Genomic DNA, 23720 nt, shown 5'->3' with positions numbered 1-23720 from the left:
TTGATTGGTTGTCTAAATTTTTAAAATAAATTTTTATAAAATATATGCATAACATACTATATATATATTATGTAGATGGGAATATTGTTGTATAACATATTTAATAATAGTAAATAATTAGGAAAATAAAAAATAAAGTTGCATTAAACCATTAGCTTGTAAAAAAGCACTTTTCTCTTCAACAAGTGATAAACTGTCCATTTGATATTCATAAGTATTACATTATTTAAATTAATTTTATACACACACTAAAATATATCAATTTATTGCATACACTTAGGATGAGCAAAAGAAAAAATTTGAAAGAGGCGTTAAAATAATAGCCAAAATTCAGCGTTTAACGGCGTGAGCTATGATAAATAATTATACTTTTTGACGTCATGGCACTATACCTCCTAGCTATCATAGAAATTTGGATAAGCTTATGTAGAGTAGGAAATATATGGCACCGAAAATTGAAATATTACGAATTTCGAGAGGTTGTAATTTGGGCAAGAGTCAAAGTGGAAAAAAATTTTTTTCTAACGAAATACATTATTTTTTAGTGACTGAAATGTCAGAAATGTTATTGTCAGTCATCTAGGACAATAAACCAAAATCAAAAATTTGAAAACAAGTAGTTGCTTTTGATAGTCATTTTTCTCTTTTAATGTTCAATTGTACTGTGCCATGAAAGAAGAAACATGTGCGGAAGAAGCATGTCTACCTTTCTGCGTATGCGGAATTGAAAAATCGGAGTAAATAGTCAAAAATTTTTAGGATTTTGTTGGTTATTTGTGTTTTAGTATAAGGTTTCAACTTTTTATTTCAAGGAGTGTAGAAGTTTTGTAAGCAGACGCCAGTAAAGACTTTCGGACGGAAGGATAGATGAACAGACAGACCTATAGATTGCTAAAATATGTGACAAAAGCTAAAAATGAAAATAAATATAAACTTAAATTTTTTTTGGGCATAGTCTATAAATTAGAATAATTAGTTGGATATACATACATAATATTTCATTTCTATGTTTTATGCATTCCTATGTAAAGTGTATCTAGATATTAATTATATACAAAATTATAATAACAAAGATGACTTATTGATTTTAAATATCAAATCCTTAAATTATTGATTAACTTGTTTTGGAATTATAACAATATGAAGTTTCTAAAATATTTTTTCATAATATTATTCGTAATCGTAGTTTAAAATTAATAAATTTTATTGGGGTAACCTATATTTATTAAATCTACATGTATATATATAAATAATTTATATATATATTATTTTATAATAAAATTATTATAAATGTCAGTTTAAATAAAGATATTAGCAAAAACAATATAAAGTCCGTAAATAATGCTTAAATAACTTGTAATAGGGGGACGGGGGTTTGTGAAGTTATAAAAGTCTTTTCCAATTATCTTCAACCTTACAATAGATTGTTTAAAAAAAATCATTAGAAATTATTTGAAAACTCGTGAAATAATCTATATTGCACTGTCACTAAAATGATAATTTGTCAATGTGAACGAAATGAACAGGTACAATTAATGCAGTCACTATATTAGAATAAAATTAAATAAATAATAAACTTGATTTCAAATATGTGCCCAATAATTGTGTGGCTATAGGCAAAACTAATTTAATATATCTCAAGGCCTCTTCAGTTTATTATACTATTCATTGAAAAAATAAATAATCTTATTGAAAAGATGGCATATTCAATTAAAAAAAAAAACAAGAATTCCGATTTGAAAGTGAATAACAAGCGGGATGAAAAAGTGAGAAAACGAAATTTGGTCGTATAATTTGTATTCTTTGCAGTAACTTTGTAAATTATTGTCGGTACCCTTTAATTATGCACTCAAAATATTAATTCTAAATTTCAAATTAAGCAAGATTTTTCTTAACACCACAGAATTATATTATATTGCACATACATACACACATATACCTAAACTCATATTAAATATTCTCAAATTATTTAAATTTGAGAGAAATTAAGAAATTATTTCATTGTTTGTACCTGTCTTGCCTGCATCTCATTATTATGACAAAATAAATAAAAGAAAAGAAAAAAATTCTTGTCAAATATTAAATATATATATATATATATATTTTTTTTTTCTCTACAATCTAGGTACTCACAAATTTACAATGTTATACAAAAATGTCATTATCTTAAAAATAGTTACTTTTCTTATCAACTAAACATGCTTTTTATTTTATTTTCAGTAATAATAATCTTGATTAGTTTAGAATTAGAGATTGAAAAAAAATTTAAGAAAAAATCTTAGTTAGTAATGATATTTCATAAAGTGGATTACATACTTGTACAATTTTAATAAAATTTAATAAAAATTATTAAAAATTATTATTTAATTAAGAAAAAATCACGTGTTTTCTCACTCACAAAAAATTATTTATGAATGATTATTGTATTAATATGCATGTGTAAATGAGTGTTAATTAAAAATAATATTCAAAATAATTAAAATTTTTAATATTAATTAATTTAAAAAAAAATTTCAACATACTAGCTATGTAGTTAACATTTAAATCCAAATTTAAAATTTTCAAACAAATTAAAAATATTTTCTTTTATTCTCATTAATGTCAAAAATAGTAAATTAAATAAATTTGTGTTAAAAAAAAAAATTAAATTGAATTTAAAATCAAATTATTTTCATATTAATAATTTGTTATTTTAAAAATACATAAATATTTCTTGTGAATATCTACATATATAGAGTGTGTTAAATTATGGTTGAAAAAAAAGAAAAATCACCATTTATTCTGTGAGTATTTAAGAAAATTTTTTAGTAAATACAATAGTACAATTTTGTGTCAATAAATTTCAAAATATTAACACAATGTTGACCGGGAAGTTTTGTTATGTTTTCTCACAAGTTAAAACACATAGTGTATACTAGCTTTGGGACAAACTAAAATATAATATGGTGTTTGGGTAAATTAATTCGTCATTACCGAAGATTCAAGTTTCGGAATGAATGAAACTGACTAGTTCCAAGACATAATGTTAAATTATTTAAATTTATAGTCATTATCAAAAAATTTATATTTAGTTTTTCTATATGATACACGTACGTATTGTAGTTGAAAAGTCAATTTTTCTAAATTATGCCAATTAGGTTTTTATAAGCTAATATCTACCCCAGATCGAATTGTAATGTATAAGTAAATTTTATTATTGTAATAAGGCAATTCTTTCATTATGGACAATAGAATATGTTGTTTTATGGACATTTTCGATATTATTTTTAAATTGCCCAGATAGCCTTTCTAAATTGTAAAAGATATAAGTGTCCTTAAATACATCTTTATTATTAGTTTTTGTTTAAAATTAATTCAAACTTTTAAATGTTCCTGGATGCTTTATGTTTTATAATATTAACAATGTTGTTAATAATAGCTTTTTAAAACTAGAGAACTGTGCGCAAGACTAGATCTACGTCGCATAAGAGATGTGCAATCTCTTCGACGTTTCTGGCAAGGAACGGGCTCTGATGCCTTTTGCCATTTTCTTTTATATGGACTACACACTTGACGAATATTTAAATGTTATGAACATTAGCCGGTTTTTGAAAAGATCGGGTTGATTCTTGTGAGGGTGGGGAATTTTGTGGGTCCAACGGTATCGCAAAGGGCCTATTTGGCCTATGTGAAGGTACATTACGGTAGTCTCGTCTACCTAATTTAATTCTTTATTATAAAACGGATATTAAGAGAAACTCTAATTATTTAATTTTAAAGTTAATTTTAAGTTTATTATGAGTTAATTATGACTTAATGTACCTAATTGTGCCTAAATTTTAAAATATAGCTATAACGTTTAATTTTCATTTGCGTCAAGATAAATTTTTTTTTTAAATTTTTAATTTTTTATTTACACAGAAAGAAAAAAATACAAAATGTAATATTTTTTCTTTTTGTATAATTTACAAAGTAAATTAATCATAAATAATTAAATTATTTGCATTTTTAATTAATCAACTTTTATATTTACATTTCTAAAATTTGTAAAAAAAATATTTGTAAAAATAATATTTAAAATTGTTTTTTTATTATTTAAATATTTTTGATGATTAATTTAAAATTTTTGTTTTAAATGCTATTTCCGCCACGAATTTTAATAAAAAAATTTTTACGATAATTCAGAAAATGTTATATAATAAGAATAAAAACAATGATATCGTATATGATTAATTTTGCGTCAGTTCTTTCATATTAACATTATACATTCTTGGTTTGATTAAACACGCAGATAAATTCTAGTTACTAGACAGGGTTATTTTGTAAAGTGGTATAATCTCTCCGGAGCAGAAAGGTGCAGAACAACTTTATGAAAAAAAAGCGTTTCTGAGATAGGCGGACACCGCGAAAATTAATATTTTACCCCTAAAATCCCATTTGAATATTATTATTTTTAACAGAAAGATCTATCGAGTTAAATGGCTATATAGCTTCCATAAGTATTAATCGATCAAGCCCTTAAAAGAGATATAGTGTTAACATTTTTTTTTTTAAATTTCTTCAATTTGCTGTCATTAATTGTAGTTTATGTATTAAAAATGCTGCGTTTTTTTTTATAACAGCAGTATAAACAATAAATACGCTTTATGACTAACCTTCAATTCTTGGATAATTCCGCTGAAATTTAATTCTTGATTGTTGATTTTTGAATATTGAAATTAAAAACTTGATTGTTGATATTTTGAAGATGATTTTTGTTTTTATTTTATTTATAGTTCGTATATTATTCTTCTGTGATGTGAGAGAGAATTTCAATTTATTGGCTATTTTGTTACGATTATATTGCACGCATTATGTGCATAAACACAAAATATTTCCCTTAAATTATAAATTAAATCGAATTTTAAATTAATCGAAACAAGATTTTTGTTACTATGGTGCCGCATCTCTTAATTGCAATACAATGATCAATGATTTTTGTCTACGGGACATGTCCATTCTAAAGATAATTTAATGATGAAAGTTTTCCTATAAATTAATTCTTATTAAAAATTATTTTCATACTATTATTTTTAATTAATAATTTATTGTCATAACGTAAATTTTCTTTATATTTTCTATATATTTTTGAACTTTATTAGTGAATTTTCTACGATAACATAGAGTTGATTATACATTCTAGGTACAATATCTACTGTACATGCAGTACATGATATGCAATCAAAAGAAACAAGAAAAGAATCTGGTTTTGAATTACTCATAATTTTTGAATTTTATGAGTCTTTTTCCATTTACTTTTTTAGGAAACTTTTTAAAATGTAATCTTATGATTAATTTTTTAAAAATAAAAATTATATTTAAAAGTTTTTCAAAGATAAAAAATTTAAGAAAAGTTTTTAGTTTTCCTTTCTCTTACAATTTTCTACTCAAATAGTTATGGACAATGAAAAATTTTTTGGTTATATGATAAGATCTATTAAAAGACTTCTTTTTATATGTGTAATTTATTTCAATAAAAAAATATTTTTTTTGTTATAATATTGAAGTGTCCCTTACAAGAATATACGGCTATTAATTTTAAAATTTATTTTATTAGAATCTTAAGTATTTTTTATTATAAAAGATATTATAAAAGAAATATGGAAAAACAAAAACGTGCAAAATGCTCTGTTTTAATAAAATTTATAATTTATGTATGGTTTTATTTTTTGAAATCGGTTATAAATTATTATGTTTATCGGGAAATTTTAGTTTGATACTTATTCTTGGTTTCTATCTAGAATAATGTTTTGAAAGTTTGCATAATAGTAAAATACTTGAATTCGTGCAATAAAATATTTCTATTTCGTTTATGATTTCAATCCGTAAGGGCAGACGAGTCGTCGTCATCTTTCATTACTTGAATTTTCATACTACGTTTCGTCCCTCTTACCCATATACTGCATTTGTAATTTGGTAGTTAAAAAATTTCTGTCTTCTTTTTTGAATCCAAAATTTTTTGAGGTAAACGTTTGAATCTACTAACACAAAGAAAAATTTTTCTGTTCTTGCTTTTTTTATCATTTATTATCCCGAGCCTTTCGCACTTTAGGAAATTTATGTCTCTCTTAAGATATTGAATGGATGTAAGGTGACCATGCTTGGTAGTACAGATTCGAGACTATATTGGTGGATGTCCTCACTGGGCACTGCCTCTCAATGGTCCATCTGAAAGGATGGGTAGGGCGGAGGATGTGGAAGATGAAACATTTATTATACGATTCCGAGGCAGTTGCTCACCTGCGACTAGGGTACTTCGCGAGGAGGGAGGGGAGGGGGGGGGCTTTATGGCCCCGTGGAGGATCTCGCGTATTGATTTGGTTACTATACTGCGGTTTGTTAGGGATCTGGATATAGGTCTAATGTACATGGTTGATAAAAAATAAATTATAATACCCCTATTATGGGAGTATTATATATTATATCATTTATTTATTGGTATGAAATTACTTGTTGTATTACATTAATGATCAAGTTATATAAATAATGGTGAGATAGTATAAGTAATTAAAATTATTTTTCGAAGCTAAATTATTATTTATCAATAGTAGTCCACATATTTTACACAAGTCTATTACTATTATCTCTCTAAAATGAACACCCCATATAATTATTATTTTCTCATATTAAAACACTTTGTTTGGATTTACATTTTAATAATATGCTTTGAACTGCATAACCCAACAATAATCATCTTTTGCAAACTTATGCTCTTAAAAATTATTATACACTGATATGGAAGGAATTGTTTCTAAATCGGACTAGATCTGAATAAAGTAAATTTAATTTAAAAAGTTAAATAAATCGCATCGTTATAATATTCATTCCTAATAATTAATTTAACAATAATGCAATAATGCGATAATTTTGGGGGTAATATGGAATAATTTCAAACAAATTGCTCTTATAATTTGGGACGCATTACAATAATGTAATTTAAGTTCATTTTGTTAATTTTTGTTAAAATAATTCAATTTAATTTTATTTTTGAAATTAAAATAAATTGCATTCTTAAAATAAATATTAATATGAAATTTCTTATACGAAAATCTTATTATTAGGGTATATATTTGCATTACTATGCAATAATTTCTTTCAAATGAAATTTATTTATTTTTGTTTTTTTTTTAACATTTGCATAATTTAAACACTTAAATAAATAAAAAACAACAAATACTCTCTATGTGACTATTTGTTTTTATCGTTTTCATAATCATTTTAAATACTTCAACATATAAAACAACAACAACAGCAAGAACAACAACAATTTTATTCATTAATTTTCTTAATAAGGATTCCCTATTCACTTTGCAATTAAACATGCATAAAAAAGGAGTAAAAACTTTTTTTCTTTATTTTTTTCTGTGTATTTTTTTTTTAACAAAAAAAATTAAGTTTCACTTCTTTTCATTATAATGTTATGAAAATAACATGAAAATCGCGGATAAATGCACAAAAATGAAAAAAAAATAAATTAAATATTCCAAATTTCATTTTTACTTTTCCCCATTTTAATCATTTTGAATTTGTATATAGAAGGGCGGTAAACAAATGATTATAAAAAATAATACATTAAACAGTGATGTAAACAATGGGGTAAAGAAGGGTAATAAACAGTGCCGAGATTTTTTTAATTACATTGACAGAATTTCCGAATTTTTGCATTTGAGTTAAAAATGATAATTGAATTTGCATTATTGCTAAAACTATGGCACTAAGACTATTTTTTGAGCTTCAAGTTAGTTTTAAAATTTGTTTTATTCAATTTAAGTATAGACTTGAGTCGACAAAGCACAATATTTTTGAATTTAACAAAGCATAATCTTTCAACTATTGCAGATTTGACGGTTTATATGTTCTAAATATTTTTTTTTTAATTAAAAATTTGGAAGTGACATGTGACATACAGCTATCAAAAATTCCTCATTGCCGCTGCAAAATTTATTTACGTAATTGTTTTACAGAAACCGTTCCAAAATATTTGCTGGTTGTTATAAAAGCAAAAAAACAAAATCCAGGAGGAATTGCAAATTGCAATCTAGTGCCATACTCGTTATTTCCAAAATTTTTCAATTATATGCGACAATTTCTGTATTTTAAATTTGGAATACAAGAATCAATTTTTATTTTAACAATTATATATTAATCAAATCAAACAAAATGTTTGAACAATGTTTGATTGCTTTAAATCATGATTAAAAATGGAGTAAATGTCTAAATTAATGAGTTATTCTTATAATATATTCCAACCCGATTTCTTTAAACCCGAACGTTTTAAATTATTTTTTTTTTTTTCATTTAGAACATTTTTTGTGAGCTAGCTATACTCCAGTTAAAACATTTTGCATGATTTGCAGTTGCATGACATAATTTTATTAATTAAATGAAATAATTATAATTTTAGTTGAAAAAAAATTTTTTTGTTGTACTCATTATTATTGAAACAATATAGTCAATTAATAATAATAGCTTTAGTTTCTTCCAGTAAACTTTGGAATTAAAGAACTTAACTCCGTGAATATTTGCGATAATGGCGTTGTTGATGATCTTTTTACGATTGATAGCTCTTAATCTACGAATTTGAATTTATTAATATTATTTCTAAATCGTACTACCATTATGGATCCTTTAGGTAAACTGCGATAGTAAGAAGTTTTACGTTTTGAGGGAGTAAATTCTATAAGTTAAAACGGTCTGCCCGGTTTTAGCAGAAGACCCCCTCAGTATCTACAAGTCTATTCAACATTTATAAATTTGGTCGTCACTTAATACAAAATATTAAAAGAAGAAAAATGTAAATATGGAATGGAAAAAAAAATGTCCTGACGTTTTTAAAACTGTTTACATTATCAAAAGTATTTTTATAGAAATGAAGATTTTTTTTCTCTTTTGTTTTTTCTTTATTTTACAAAGTGTCTACATTAAAAAATGTTTAACATTTTATTTCAAATATAACGAAAAACTTTGGATGTATGTACGCTTATAATATGGAGATGAAATGAAAATTGAGTTAATGTGAAAATGTTAAAGTTAATTTCTGAAAAAAAAAAAAATAGTAGAAAATAAAAATAAAATAATTTTGTTTTTTTATAGTCCTTTTGCTTTTGAGTTTATTTCGGTTTCTGTTATTTTATCTTTGTTTTTGTTTATTCGCTTATTTTTGAATTTCATTTCTTTTTTTTGCTTGTTTTATATTGGTTTAAGTGTTGTAGTAATTGAATTTGTGGTTGTGTTTTTGATTTAAATAGGAAGGTTGGTTTGCTTTTACAAACTCGTATATATATATAAAGAGAATAATATAAATTTAATTTAATTTAATTTGAAATTAATTAATTTTATTAATGGTAATAAAAAATTAATATTAAAATTAAACAATTATTATTGCATATATTTGGGCGTATCAATTAATTATTTTATTTTAATTTCTGATTGAATGTACAATATCTGTGTGTTTGCCCTGTGCTTGTATTCAGGATATTAATAATTTTATTAATTATGTAAAAATAATTTGATTAATATTATAATTGTGACTATTAAAAGTAATTAAAATAATTTTGTGAAATATTATAAGTTGAATAAAATGTTTAAATAAATTTTGTAAATTTGTATAGGAAATTTGCTCATTGATTGTTTGTTCAGGTGTTCAGGCAATTAGTTCAGTTTTATAATGTTTAATTTCAGTGAACAAAATTTAATGTTTTATTTCATAAACCGAAAATTTTTAAATTATCACCTAGATTTATTTACTTAGAATTAAGATTATTTGCAAATAAATTCAGAACAAAACAATTGTTTAGAAAGATGCACATTTCTAATTGAAACCTCGTTTTTAAACAAACATATGCTCTATATATTTTATTATTAGTAAATGCATTTACGTCACAATTATTGCATATTGTTTGGGTGCAAATAATGTAAGAAGAGGCAGTTATTAAAGAAGAAATTTGATAAAGCTTTTAGTTTCAAAGAAACTGAAGAAAATTAATGATTTGTTAATGTTTTAATCTTGTAAAATGTTCAGAACTCATAAAAATTGCATTTCTCCTAGGTAATAAACCTTAGTATTAAGCATTACAAAAAAAATTGACTTTAACATACAAACTGTTAATTTCGACTTTTATTGTTTTCGGCTATTATTTTATAATATACTCGTATGGTTTGCATATACGGTTTTGCCCTATGGAACAACGAACATGTTTGCTATTTTTCTGCATTTACGGTGTTTGATAAATCTTTGAGGTTTTGGAAAAATAAATTTTTGGGATTTTAAGGGCTTCTAACGTTTAAAGTAGTAAGGCGTTGTAGCCAAAAATTTGCTTCTGAAGAAATACCTTTTCCAACAGGCTTTTTTTGGTGATAAAATTTCGACTTTCGATTTTAAATCGAACCCTTGACTCTGTCAACCCTTGACAAACGAACAAATTATAAAACAAATAAGTAATTTTGCTGTAAATTTTAATAAAAAAAGAGATAAAACTTAAACTAATTATGTAATTAAAATAAATTGACCTTGAATCGTTAATTTAAATTTTTGGTCCTTTTTCAAAAATCATAAAATTAACGATTTAAAGCTCATATAACCTATTCTGGGGTTGATTTTGAAGATATTAAGTTACGATTATTAAAAATGTATTCAAATAATTCGCCTTACAACAATAATAATTATTATAATCTCATAATTTATATTATGAATATTTTATAATAATAATGACAAGAGTATAATAATAATAGAAACCGAATTCTTAAAAAAATATATTGTAGAAAATAATAAAATTAAAAACCATATTTTAACAATAAAAATATGCACGCATAAAATAATGAGTATACTCGTATATACATATATAAGTTTGTATAATATGAGGATATAAAAGAACCTATATATATATATATAGATCCTTATGGAATTTTCTTTTTTTTTTATCAAATGCAGTGAATTTTATTTGCCTATAAATTTTATTACCATAAAAATACCCTTCGGTGTTTTTAAAATTTTTATTACCTTTTGCGATATCAGGGAACAAAAAAAAAAGAAGGAAATTTTTGTTGTACAATTTGACATGAAAAAGAAATATTTTTATGTTATACGTACGACGTACACAATGTTTCCTAAGTTGTAATTGTAACCAACCACCTTATATGTTTGTATTAGTAAAGGATAATATCAGTTTCGTTTTTTTTTAATATTTTCTGTTCTTTTAGCGTTTTATGTTTCTAGATTATACCATTGTTAATATTGTATAGAATGGTAATTAATGTTATGAGGGTTTCCTTTATTTTTTTTTGTTTTTGAGTATTTTGCTATGCTACACGCTCTAATTACATATTTTATAGTCTTAAAGTTGAGCATCTTTATTCTTAATTTTTTTCTTCTTATTTCTTACACTTATAAATTCTACGTAATGATAGAATTTTATGATGTGTTTATTAATGATAAAGGTTTAAAAGTTGATGTATTTTATTTTAAATGTTTTAGATATTTTATATTTTGTATGTACATATATATATATATATATATGTATGTTAACCGTGTTAATTAATTGTTTTTGAAATAATCATTAAATAGTTGTATATTAGTTTTAATATTATTGAATTTCATAAAATAGAACCGTAAGGGTAGGAAATTTTTTAAGGAATACAAAATTAATAGTATACGATCAAATATACGATCAACGTTCTTTTTCATAAATAATAACGTAGAAGGCGAAAATGTGGGGCTTGTTGACTTATTCCGCATAACTTGTCAGAGGCGGAATGGAAAAAGGCTCAATTTTTTAATGGCTAAGACATAATTGACGGCATATATATAGAGTCTGTTAAATTAAAATCGAAAATTTCGAAAACTTTCCGATTTCTACACTTTTCAAACTTTTCTTCGTGAGCTAATTAATGAAAACCCTCTTTTGCATTAATGTTTTAACCGCATTTTATCCGTTTCCTGCCAGTGTAAAAAGGTTTAGAATTGTTTAGATTCTTCTAAATTTTTAAACAATATTTTTTAGTAAAAAATATTTTTTCAGGAAAGTTTGACTAGTTTTACGGTAAACATGGTTTTCATTTTGCAGTTAGCTTTTATGTAATATTTTAATTTTTAATGTATGTTAAGGCATATTCTGAGAAGCGTTAAATATTATTGTGTATATTATTATTGTTAACATAAATCAATTTCTATAAGTGGTGTGTGTCTCGGATAAAGTTTGAATATTTACGATATTACTGTGTATTATTTATAGACATTGTTATTTTTAGCATAAACAACTTTATATTTGTTGTAGAAATTTGAAAAACCAATGACGAGTTAGAAGAAGATGTTTAAGTAGGCTTAATTTATAACAGGAATGAAAAAACTTTACAATTGCATTAGTTTTGTAGAGTTTATATTTTCTGTTCAAAGACAGGTCATCACTTCGTCTTAATAAATTTTTCATATTATTTCTTATAGGATTCTAAAATTAGTTGTAATTTCGCGTTTCCTTCTTGACTTATTCATTTATTCTTATTTGTTTCCGCGCCATACTCTTTATGAATAAAATAAAATCACACACGCGAGAAAATTCGCTTAACCATGCGATTATTCAAAAACATTCTGTATTTCTGATCATGTGCGTAAAATCATCTAATAATCGTTAATTTTTACAGTGCCTATGTCCTAAAATGTACTTAAATTTAAATTTTACAATTATTTTATATATATTATAATAAAATAAAAAAATATATGATCTGAAAATTAGTAAATAATTACTACAGTGTTTATAGATTAAATATACTTAAAGTGAGATAACGTTATTCTAGAAAAAAAAATTGTATGCTCTTTGATAACAAATTTGATACCATCTTGCTTACTGAATCTGTTTTTTTTTTTTCTAAAAGGAAAATGAATTTATTTATTTAACAAGATTTTTATATCTGATTAAATATTTTAAATTTGAAGTTCTTCGCAGCTGTGATAAGCATCAAAATGTAAAAGATGACTAAATTCTTTATTTTTAAATTCTTTGTTTTTCTGTATATTTCGTCTGAGATGGCGACTGATTAATAATAAAGATTATGTGCTTTTCATCACATATGCTTTCTAGGAAGTAAAAAAATACCAAAGACAAGAACTGTTAAAAACAAATATTACTTGAATTTGATGGGACTTCAAAACACGAAAAATGCATCAGAAAATTGGTTCTGATCACTTAAATATTTAAAATGATTATAATAATTGAACCCACACATGTATTTTTAATTATTAATTTAGTGACTAATATAATAAGTGTCAGTGATTTTTACGTCAGTGTCAGTGTCAATGACCTTACAAAATATATAAAGCTTCACTCAATTTAAATTTGTATAGTTTTATATCTTAACCCCTAAATTTATGCAAAACTATACGATAATTGGGGACTTAAAATTAACCATGCATTATTGTACAATTGTCGTTTTAATGGGTCGTTTTCATTATTTAAAATCTAGAGCAATGTAAAAACGAATTTTTCAGTTAAATTGTTAAAGGAAAAAGAGATATTGTACAAGCTTCTCTATTATTATGATTTGTGATCGTATATTTATCATAAATCATGTTGTAATTTTTAAAAATTAACTCTTATATAATCTCAAAATAGATTTTCATCTCATCATCATACAATATATTTTTGTATCTATACCATTTACTACATGATATATTTATCGTATTACACAGAATTAATTATAGTAGGTCTATATATTATACTATACCTATTATAATAGATCTATAGATTATGAAAAAAATTGTATAATCATATTTATCGTATAATCGGTAAAGTTTTCATAAACTTTGGTGTGATAATATTTTGTTATTTAACTTTAATGATTATATTCAAAATATTATAATCAAAAAATTATTCAAGTGTGCAGAAAAATTCAGATTGATTGGGTCAATTAAGTGTTATAGAAAATTTTTATTGAGTCAATAGGGAAAATCAAAAAATAAAGATGACATGAAAAGTTTTATATAAGCAGTTTTCCAATTGAATGAATTTAATAATAAATGCTTTTATATACATAATATACAAAAAGTATATATATAAATATAAGTATATGCATAAGTGGATTGAAATTCTTTGAATAATCAAAAGAGTTAAGAATAAAATATGATGATCAAAGATTTTTTCCAACATGATTTCATTTAATTAATTAAAATATTAATTATTTTTTTTTTCGAAATTGGTTAAAGAAATTGTGTTTGTTAATCTTAAGAACATACAAGATTAACAAACAGGCCTTGAAATGAAAATAGAATAAGTTTCGAGAATTATAAATGCTTATTGCATACTTATAGGCGTATTTGTTTAAAAGTAAGCGCTCTGGTATTATTAATTGCCGTATATTAAGTTGAAATGGCTAAAATAATTTTTCTTTGGAAAATATTCGCTCAATATAAGAATTAGTATTATATCGATTTCCTCGTCGTATAGGTCCTCGTGTTAGGATTTCAAATTTTGAAACCGTATGTAGTAAGTAGGCTTTACTAAAATAAAAATTCGAAAATTAAAAATCAAATTTCTCAGAATTCTGACACCACTTTTATTTTTGAATTTCAAATATTAATAATGGATTCGAAAATTTTAAGAAGAGAAATGAAAACCAAAATTTCTTGCACAATAGAAATCTGTTCACGTAACGTATTTCTTATGAGATCAGCAGATCTGTGTAGTAATCTGTGTTCTGTGTAAAATGGGTATGAAAATACTGAAAATTGTAAAAATTAGGCATGAAAACTTCATTTGAACTTTATTAGAATTGCAACTCTTTAGTAAGATTTAATCAAATTTCTTAGGTTTATTGCGTAAGAACTTTAATAAATTCTGAATTATTTAATTAATATTTAAATAATTTTGTAATTAAGCGTTTTGTAAGGCTTACGTCAATTTACATTAATACTAATTTTTGTTATTTTTGTTTGTTTTGAAATTTTCAGTGAATTTAAGAATAATTATGGTACAACAAATTCTGTAGTTCCAACAACATCAAATTCACCATCTGCAAGTCATCCATCAACGATTTACTGTTTACATGGTCATCGACATGTTGAACGTAAGTTATCATTATTTCAATTTATTTTCATTTATTACAATATTCGATTAGAATTCAGTTTCAATTCCCAATTATAAACGTAATTTGATTTTATATATTTTGATTATATTTTTAATTTGTAATATAAGAATGGTTTATCATTTTTATATCAATTACGATAACTAAATCAACTACATTCTCCTCCATATTGTTTTTTTTTTTTATAAAATGATTTTATAATTATTAATAATACATAGGGTTTTCAAATTTGAATTAACTTATTAAAATAGATTGAATATTAAAGAAGATATGGCAGTTAATAATGAAAAAAATGTCAGGCAAATAAGCACTTGTACCAGTTTTCCAAAGCATTTAATATTTCAGAAAATTTGTTGAGATTTTGATGGCTTTCAATATTGTATTTCCTCTGTAAATTGTAACTGATTAAGATGAGAACTTCACTGAGATGAGATCAATGAGACAATTTAATATACGCATGGTATATTAAATCGTCTCATTGGTTAATATACTGTTTCCGTTCGTGAAAATATTACTGAATACATAAATTTCCGGTTTTGTGTACTTATGACATATTTCACCGGCGTCTTGAACAATAAATCAAATTAATTGTTATCAACATTTTCAATAGTTGTAAGGTAGCGGAATCTATGGTAACCATTTAACATTTAAATACTAAAATAAAATAGAATTCAACACTCTTACTGATATTATATACTGAAGCAATATCATTATATGGGAGTATCCACATATTTATTTATTTTCACTTGGATATTCTATCCAAGTCTTATTTATAATTTCATATCACATATGAAATTACCTACCTATCACACATTGCGGCATCTTCTCGGGACACTTAGGTTGAGGCCTTAGCTCCTTCAGTTTAAGAAATTAGGATAGTGTTACTTTTTGTGGATATAGTTTTTTTTCTAGAGTTACTAGTTTTTCTAGAGTTACACTAATTCAAATTGCAACACCCTATAAAATAATAAAAAAAACTTTCATAAACTTATGCACTTTTATTACAATTTCATTTTATTTGAATTTCTAAGAAAAAATTTTTGTAATTATTTAAAAAATATTTACATATTCTTTTTTTTTTAAACTTGCATAAATATTTTTATACACCTAATATTTTTATTACATATTTATGATAAATAAAATATTCAGATTTTTTTTTTTATTTTTTTGAATTTTTTATATGAAAAATAAATGTTATTTTTCCTTTGGTATTTTTATTTAATTTCTATTTTCTATTCAAATTGAAGTTTTGTAAAATATTTTTAGTTTTCAAAAAAATATAATAGGTACTGTAAAGATTTTTTAATTAAATTACATGAAACTATGTATATGTATGCATTTCTATATATGTATGTATTTAGTTACAATTTTTTTCCTTCTAATTGAAATTTAAAATTAAATGTAAAATGTTATTCTTTATATTTAATATGAGAAATAAAAACTAAGTAAATTGGATTTAGTTATAAAAGTATATAAATTTTTTTTTATAAAATTTATACTCATAGTGTTTTGTAAAGTATAAACAGTAAAGTCGCAATATCTTGAACAATTTGAAAACAACATAGTTTGGCTCCTCATCTTTCTCAATTTAAGTTTAGTATTGTGTTCAAAACGATACGAAACCAAGTATTGAATCCCTAATAAAATTTATTTTTTGCTAATTTCGCTTTTTGGTACGAATTTTTTTCTTTTCAGTGTAGAACAATTCGTACAATTGTATGCACCCATTCGTATAATCGTATATAACAATTCTGTTAATCGCATCACTTGATGTAACATTAGGGTTATTATTCAAAAATTTTTATAATTTTTCGAATAAAATTAATTCCGCAACTTGAAATTCTATAAAGCAAACCAAAATATTTTTTAATAATATTTTAACAATAACGAGTTTTCTTAATAACTGTTATATCGTTCTGTTCTTTTTTACAGCTGAGCAGGCTTTAAAGTTTCGATTGAGTACACATTGAAATTAATCTTATTTAACTGGTTTGCCGAAAAAACAAACGTACATATTATAAATATATCATAAATATTGAATATAACTGATATAATAACTGATTATTTAAAATAATTAGCGGGGTTTAAAATATAATATCCTTGCAATGGCTGGGATGACGTAAAAGAGTGTTAATTACATGCAGTAGTATTGTTTTAAGTACGCAGTAGTACAATTTTATATCAGTAATTTTTTCTATACATATGCATACTTGCATGAAAGTAGTACACCCCTTATGTTAGTATTGTGAAAACTGACATTTACTTTGAATGAATTGATTTTTGTACGTTTGTATGAAGGAAATGTATAGCGAAAATGGTAAATTTAATTTTTTGGGAAATTTTAAATTTTAGCAATTCTGTATTTGCACATTATCGTCAGTTAAATGTCAGTTTAGGTTCATTATACTGTTTGCCACTATTCATGAGATAATATAGAGTTGGCGTCACTATATATGTAGTATATGAGAATTGGTTTCACTGTATGCATATACTAACACTATTGCACTATTGTACTATTTACTAACACTATTGATAAATTTTTCCATTATAACTTTTTTATATAACATTAATTAACTTATTTAGAGAAACTCTTATTCATTATGTTGCTTAACCTTACAGCTTTTTTCAATTAAAAAATCTTTTATGCAGCTATCTATATATAGAATAGTCAAAAAACAATGTTTAGAAATATTTCTATAAGTACAAGTTGTGTAATTAAAGACTTTATTAAAAATTATTTAAAATTTATTTGTCCAAAAATTTTTTTTTTTTTATAATTTGAAATGAAAATTTTGTAAATCTACCAATTAAAATTTATTTAATTAAAATAATTTTAAAATAATTATTATTACATGACGTTGCCATATAGATTTTTACCCTTATTATTTTCAGAGAAAAAAAAAACGATATCAGAAATTTTATTAAAAAATTTAAATATTTTTCATGGCAACCAAAAATGTTCTTGTGTTCTTTATAAAGCTCTGTATTCTGTTATAGAAAAATTTTTTTAATTTTTCAGTTCAATTATCGCATATAATTTTTACACACATTAAAAATATTGTTATGCCCTCATGATTTGAAAATCATACAGTTAATTTCCAATCTTCGTCAATTTTTATTTTTGGTTTTTTTTTGATTTTGTACAAATTGGAATTTTAACAAAATTATATTTTTCGATTCTTGTAAATTTAGAAAACAAGAGTTAATTTTTGTTTTGACACCAAATTGAAACCATTGCATATACTTAGAAAATTGCATAGAATTATCTGTATATTACAAAATTTGAGAATTTAATTGATTCGAGCCGATATTATATGCTTTTCATAATAAAAGAAAGTGAACGATCAAATCCATGTTTTATAAAATAGCACATTTTCGTTTAACAACCTTAATTAAAAGTTTGTATTTCAAGCTTTCGTTCTTAGTAGTGAGGTAGTGCCATTAGAATAAATAGTTCTTTTATTACCAGTTTAACATAAGTTGATTAAATCCTATATAGGGTAATTATTTTTCAAAAATAAATGCTAACTAATTTGGTTAGGAATACTTTCATTAATAAACAGAAATATTTTCGATTGAAAGTACAATATTATTCTTTCACAGTCATTTTTATATATTATCTGAGTCGTATGAACCTAGGGTTTAGCATTGGGGAATAGGGCAAACTTTTCGGATAAAAACTCGGAATCGGCCACAAAAATCTAGTTAAATGAAAAATTTTTAATTTAGTAAAATGAAAAATTTTTCAAAATTTTAACTTTACTGGTCTAATTTAGTCAAAACGAAATTGAAATAATGGTAAATCCGATGACACAATTTAATATGATACAATTCTAACTTGTATTTTCACGACTTAGCAAGGTTATAACTTGGAAGCAAGACAGATACGTAAGAGCCTTCGCGTTCTATGTTTAGAAAAATAATTTTTCTACTAAGATCTATATATATATTGTATACAAAATTTTATTATCCTATTTTATGTAAATTATGTGAACGATTTATCAACAGTCGAATCGACAAACCCATGGCCCATTTAATAAGCACTTTTTTTAGAAAATGTGAAAAATAGAAATCATATTTTATTCTTGTTCTTTTATAATCCATTGAAATTTTGAATAGGTATACATTTTTTGAGCTCGTTATAGTTTTTATATTTAGATTATCTGACTATTGTGATTGATTTGTAATTGGTAAATGGCTAAGAATAATTGATTATCATTTTTTTTTTTAATATACCTTTTACCTATATGGTGACTATAAATTAGTCGATATTTACACATTATTATTTAGACATCATTTAAAAAGGATAATTTTGATTGGTTTTTTTATAGTTTTACCGGTATATAGAAAAACACTTAATTTTTCATGTTAATAAATCTGGTTTTTTGCTTTTTCTAAATAGAAAATATAGATTGATGGATTGGAATACTTTATATGTCACAGGTTAATTATATTTTTCATATACATATACCATATAAAATGATTGTTCATTTACTTGAAAGGTGAAAAATTGAATTTCAAAAAAAAAAAAAAGAGAGAAAAAAAAAGATGAAAATATCTTATAGTTTCATAGAAATTTTCTCATGTTAAGTAAATTATATGTTAATGTAGAATCAATCAAATATCAAATATGAATGGTTTTTTGATTATGTTCAATGATTATAGAAGAATTGATTGAATATTGAATGTCATTTATAGGTGATTTAATAGATTTGAAATTGATAACTTATAGCCAATGTTAATTATTAAAAATTGTGATATTACAAGAAATTGTTATTGAAAATTTTTAGATGGAAAATAATTTGAAAAATTACAAAGGAGAAAGAAAATATTCAATATGGTTTTAATACAGATGAATTTTTAGATCCGTCACAAAATAAATTGACATAAATTTGATGTACATTTAATAGAAACTATGAACAAATCGCACTGGGTTAAGATTATCCTATTTAGAAATTCATAATTTTGAGTGGAATGTTATAAAAACAATTATTTCACCGTTATTAATTCACTTAACTCTTATTTCCAATTCTAATTTCAAAATAGAAAAATGTGAAAGCTTATGTATTGGGAGGATGCTCTTTTTGAAACTAATTTCCTAATCAATTCATTTGAAATTCAACACGTTTCATTGAATTTAAATCAATTAAATACATGAAAGTTTCGGGAATAAAGGTTGTTCTAAGTAAGATAAAGAGGTTTTCCTATAGAAACTAAAAAGTTTGCAATAAATTCTATATAATTTTTAAGGCTTCTTGGAAGTTAAGTAGGGAAAATATTCATTTAAGCAACCATTGAGCATCAAGGATATTTTTGTCAATTGTTAGTTTTATTTCTCCATTTTACCGAAATTCTGCTTAATTTTCAATCTTTCTTTTTTAAGAAAAAGTTCTTCAATTTTTTGCTTCTCATCTTCTACACTATTTTTTAATTTAATTTTCTGTATTTTAAAGTTCAGTTCAAATAATTTAATTTTATTTTTGTTAATTCAAGAAGAAAATTTTCTTTGTTTTCGTTTCAAAAAAAACAAAAAATAGTGAATGTTTTCTTTACATTAGATCTCATGTAAGGAAACAAAAAACACAATAATATTGTAAAATCCTAGAAAATGTCTTGTAAAAATAAAGTTAAATTTATTTCTTTCTTGTAACAAAATAATGCAATTTTGGTTGTAAAAACATGAGACGAAAGAATTTCATACTATAAAAATTTTACATTATCTAAAACAAAAAAATTTATTGTATTGCTACTACAATGTGTATAAATGACAATATACACCGGATATTTAGTTGTGATTGTATGTGAAAATAATGTAATTAATAAAGGAAACGACAGAGAACACGCGAAGAAATTATTTTCAAATATGTGTAGACATATGTACTTATTTTTTTTGGTTAGGATGTTAGAGCTAAAATATAGCGTAAAGTATGGAGCTTATAATATAAGCAGCTTGTATGAGATGTTATCCGTACTTAGTAGGTAATAGAACACTTAGTAAAATAATAGCCGTATATAATGCTATATTAAAAGTTCATTGAGTTTATTGTCACTATCATAAAAAATTCAAGAAATCATTGTACCTCAATGAATCGTTTAGTTGTGTATAAGCAAATGGGATATAATATTTTTCAAAAGTATCTGCTATCTTGAATTTTATTAATCTGAACAAATTATTTTTAGACTATGATTACTCGTATAAAAAAGTTAAAATTGATCTATTCGACACTGTATATTCTTGGAAGCTTTCACGGAAAATTCGAAATTTATGTATAACTCAACATTAACAGTTTTTAATATAGATTTTGACGTGGTGAGAATTTTTTCTCTACAGACTCATAATTAGAATCCGAATATTCTCTCATATATATATGTATGTATATACGAATACGGGATGCAATCTAAACCAATGTTTTCAATAATATAACATTTTTTTTTCTTTAAATCATTCTGTAAATTTTAAAAATTTGTTAAACAATTCATTTAATCGTTCCGATTAAGTGAATATAATTACTAAATTTAATATTTTAAATTAGAGCAGCATAGTTGAATCTTTTATAATTGTGTAGTTTTTGCTATCTATTCTTTAAAATTAATTGGATATAATATGATAATATTATTGTGTTGCGTTCAAATTAAAATTTACTTCATTTAACAGAGTGAATACTAAATATACGTTCAGTTTTATTTTTTAAACCACTGCGAAATTCTATGTATATATACACATAATTGTGATCTTTAAAATACTTCATTTACTGCACATGTTATTTCTGACAAAAGACAATCCAATCCCCATTGAAAGAGTGCTCAAAATTACTGAATCTGAACAATAGTTTTCAAATAAAATCCTCTATAATATTGATTGATTTATCAATAAAAATGTTTGCTCTACATAACTACACATACATCACACAAAAAAAAGGATAAAATGAATGTTCCAATTTAAATTAGAACAAAATTAAATAATGCATGTGAATATTTTTTTGCTTTTAAAGAAAATTCAAATGGATAATTCCTATATGTATATATGTATATAGGAATAGTAGCGACAAACAAACAAATAAGGATATTTTTAATTAAAATGTGTCATCTATATGTGCATACAAGTCAGTCGGTATACAAAAGAAGTTTCTGCAGTAAAAAAAAAAAATTAAAAACACGTCATCATGTAAAATAACAGTAAAAATAATGGTAAAAAAAAATTTTTTTTTTTTGGTTGCCAACAATGGTGTTTTTTTATTGAATTGAATTTTCACTTCAAATTCAACAATTCAATTATATATAGGTTATGCAGGATATTATGTAGGATAAAATATAGGAATAGATTAAATAGTCACACTAAAATTGCTTACATCACGGATAAAAAAGGAAAAAATCTTTTATTTACCGTTACAAATTACATAATATACATATATAAAATTTTTTTCTTTTAGAATGCATCAATAAAATAAATTATTTTTAGTGGTGGAACATTTTCAAATTTAGCACAGTTTTCTTGATTATATTCGTGTAGGTATGGGTGCATAAGGTTGTTTGGGTATGTGATGTCATGTATGTTGGTGTTATAGAAAATTTGACATTATTTTCTCCCATTTAATTCACTTTTCCTTTTATTCTTTTGAAATTTTTTAAATATTTTATTATGTGATTGCAAATTTAATTTTATTTGATTACTTTTAATATTCAGTTAAAATTTGTAATAAAAATAAGAATGTAGGTTTCTTTTTTCTTAAATTATTTTATTTTATCTAATAAATTTTTTTTCGTTTTCTTTGTACTTTAAAAAAATTTATGATTTTTTACATGAAATGTGGTAAGCCCTGTTGAAAGGAATCGTAGAATTTTTATGTCCTTTAAAGGAATTAATCATAATAAAATTAAATCAACTTGCTATTTAAAGCTTAAAGTGTGGACAATATTTGAAAAATTTCCTATTATTTTTTAAATTCGGCCGCTTAAAAATTTTCTTTAAAAATGTAAAAATGCACAACATACCGAATATTTGTCATATCTATACGGGATTTTTATCTATTCGTATACTGTTTGTGATTCAGCAACAAATTTTATTAATATTGTTATATACCTTGTTACGAGTTCTCCGATGTTCCCTATCATCCTTAGATGACTTGTAATTTTTCTAGGTTGCGACCCACGTCTGCTAGACCGTGTTGCATCATGTAATATTTTGTTATTATGAAGAATATTTTGCTTATCCGATCATTTTTCCATTTTTAAATCTTTTCAAGTTTTTCAGTTACTTCATTCAAATTATTAGTTGTTTTCTCATTCTCAAATTTTAAAGTACAAGTGTTTTTTTTTTTGTCATAAATCTCGTGTAATATAAAGTATATTTCAAAGTTTAATAATTTAATAAAAACTTAAGCAGTTGGGTAAAATTCTGTGAATTGCATTCTGCAATTTCAAAATATTTCTTGAGAAATTTTTTATCCATTACTTATGGGATGATGATGAGGACGACCTGACAGGGCATGTCATCCGCCACTGGTCGGGTCATCGACCACCAGCTACCCCAGTGTGCAACTGGCTGTGTTCCGGAGCTTCGACCTGGGGTGGGTTATTTAGAAGAACTAGGAACACGTAGATGTAAAATAAGAAAAAAAACTAGTGCGATT

The 23720-nt window shown here is 24.1% G+C and overlaps 1 protein-coding gene across 1 annotated transcript in view; it reads left to right on the top strand.

The window, feature by feature from the left end:
- The first annotated feature begins 2625 nt into the window (after positions 1 to 2625).
- Positions 2626 to 23720, top strand: part of LOC129618565 (proton-coupled zinc antiporter SLC30A2) — a 101853-nt gene continuing 80758 nt past the window's right edge. The window contains exons 1-2 of the mRNA XM_055533383.1: positions 2626 to 2783; positions 14957 to 15072. Coding sequence (XP_055389358.1) covers positions 2749 to 2783; positions 14957 to 15072 — 151 coding nt within the window. The 5' untranslated portion in view covers positions 2626 to 2748. The remainder of the gene's footprint in view (positions 2784 to 14956; positions 15073 to 23720) is intronic.

The sequence above is a fragment of the Condylostylus longicornis genome, unplaced genomic scaffold (assembly GCF_029603195.1).
Source record: "Condylostylus longicornis isolate FDR11 unplaced genomic scaffold, ASM2960319v2 ptg000009l, whole genome shotgun sequence".
NCBI lineage: Eukaryota > Metazoa > Arthropoda > Insecta > Diptera > Dolichopodidae > Condylostylus > Condylostylus longicornis.
This window is presented reverse-complemented; position numbering and strand designations above follow the sequence as displayed.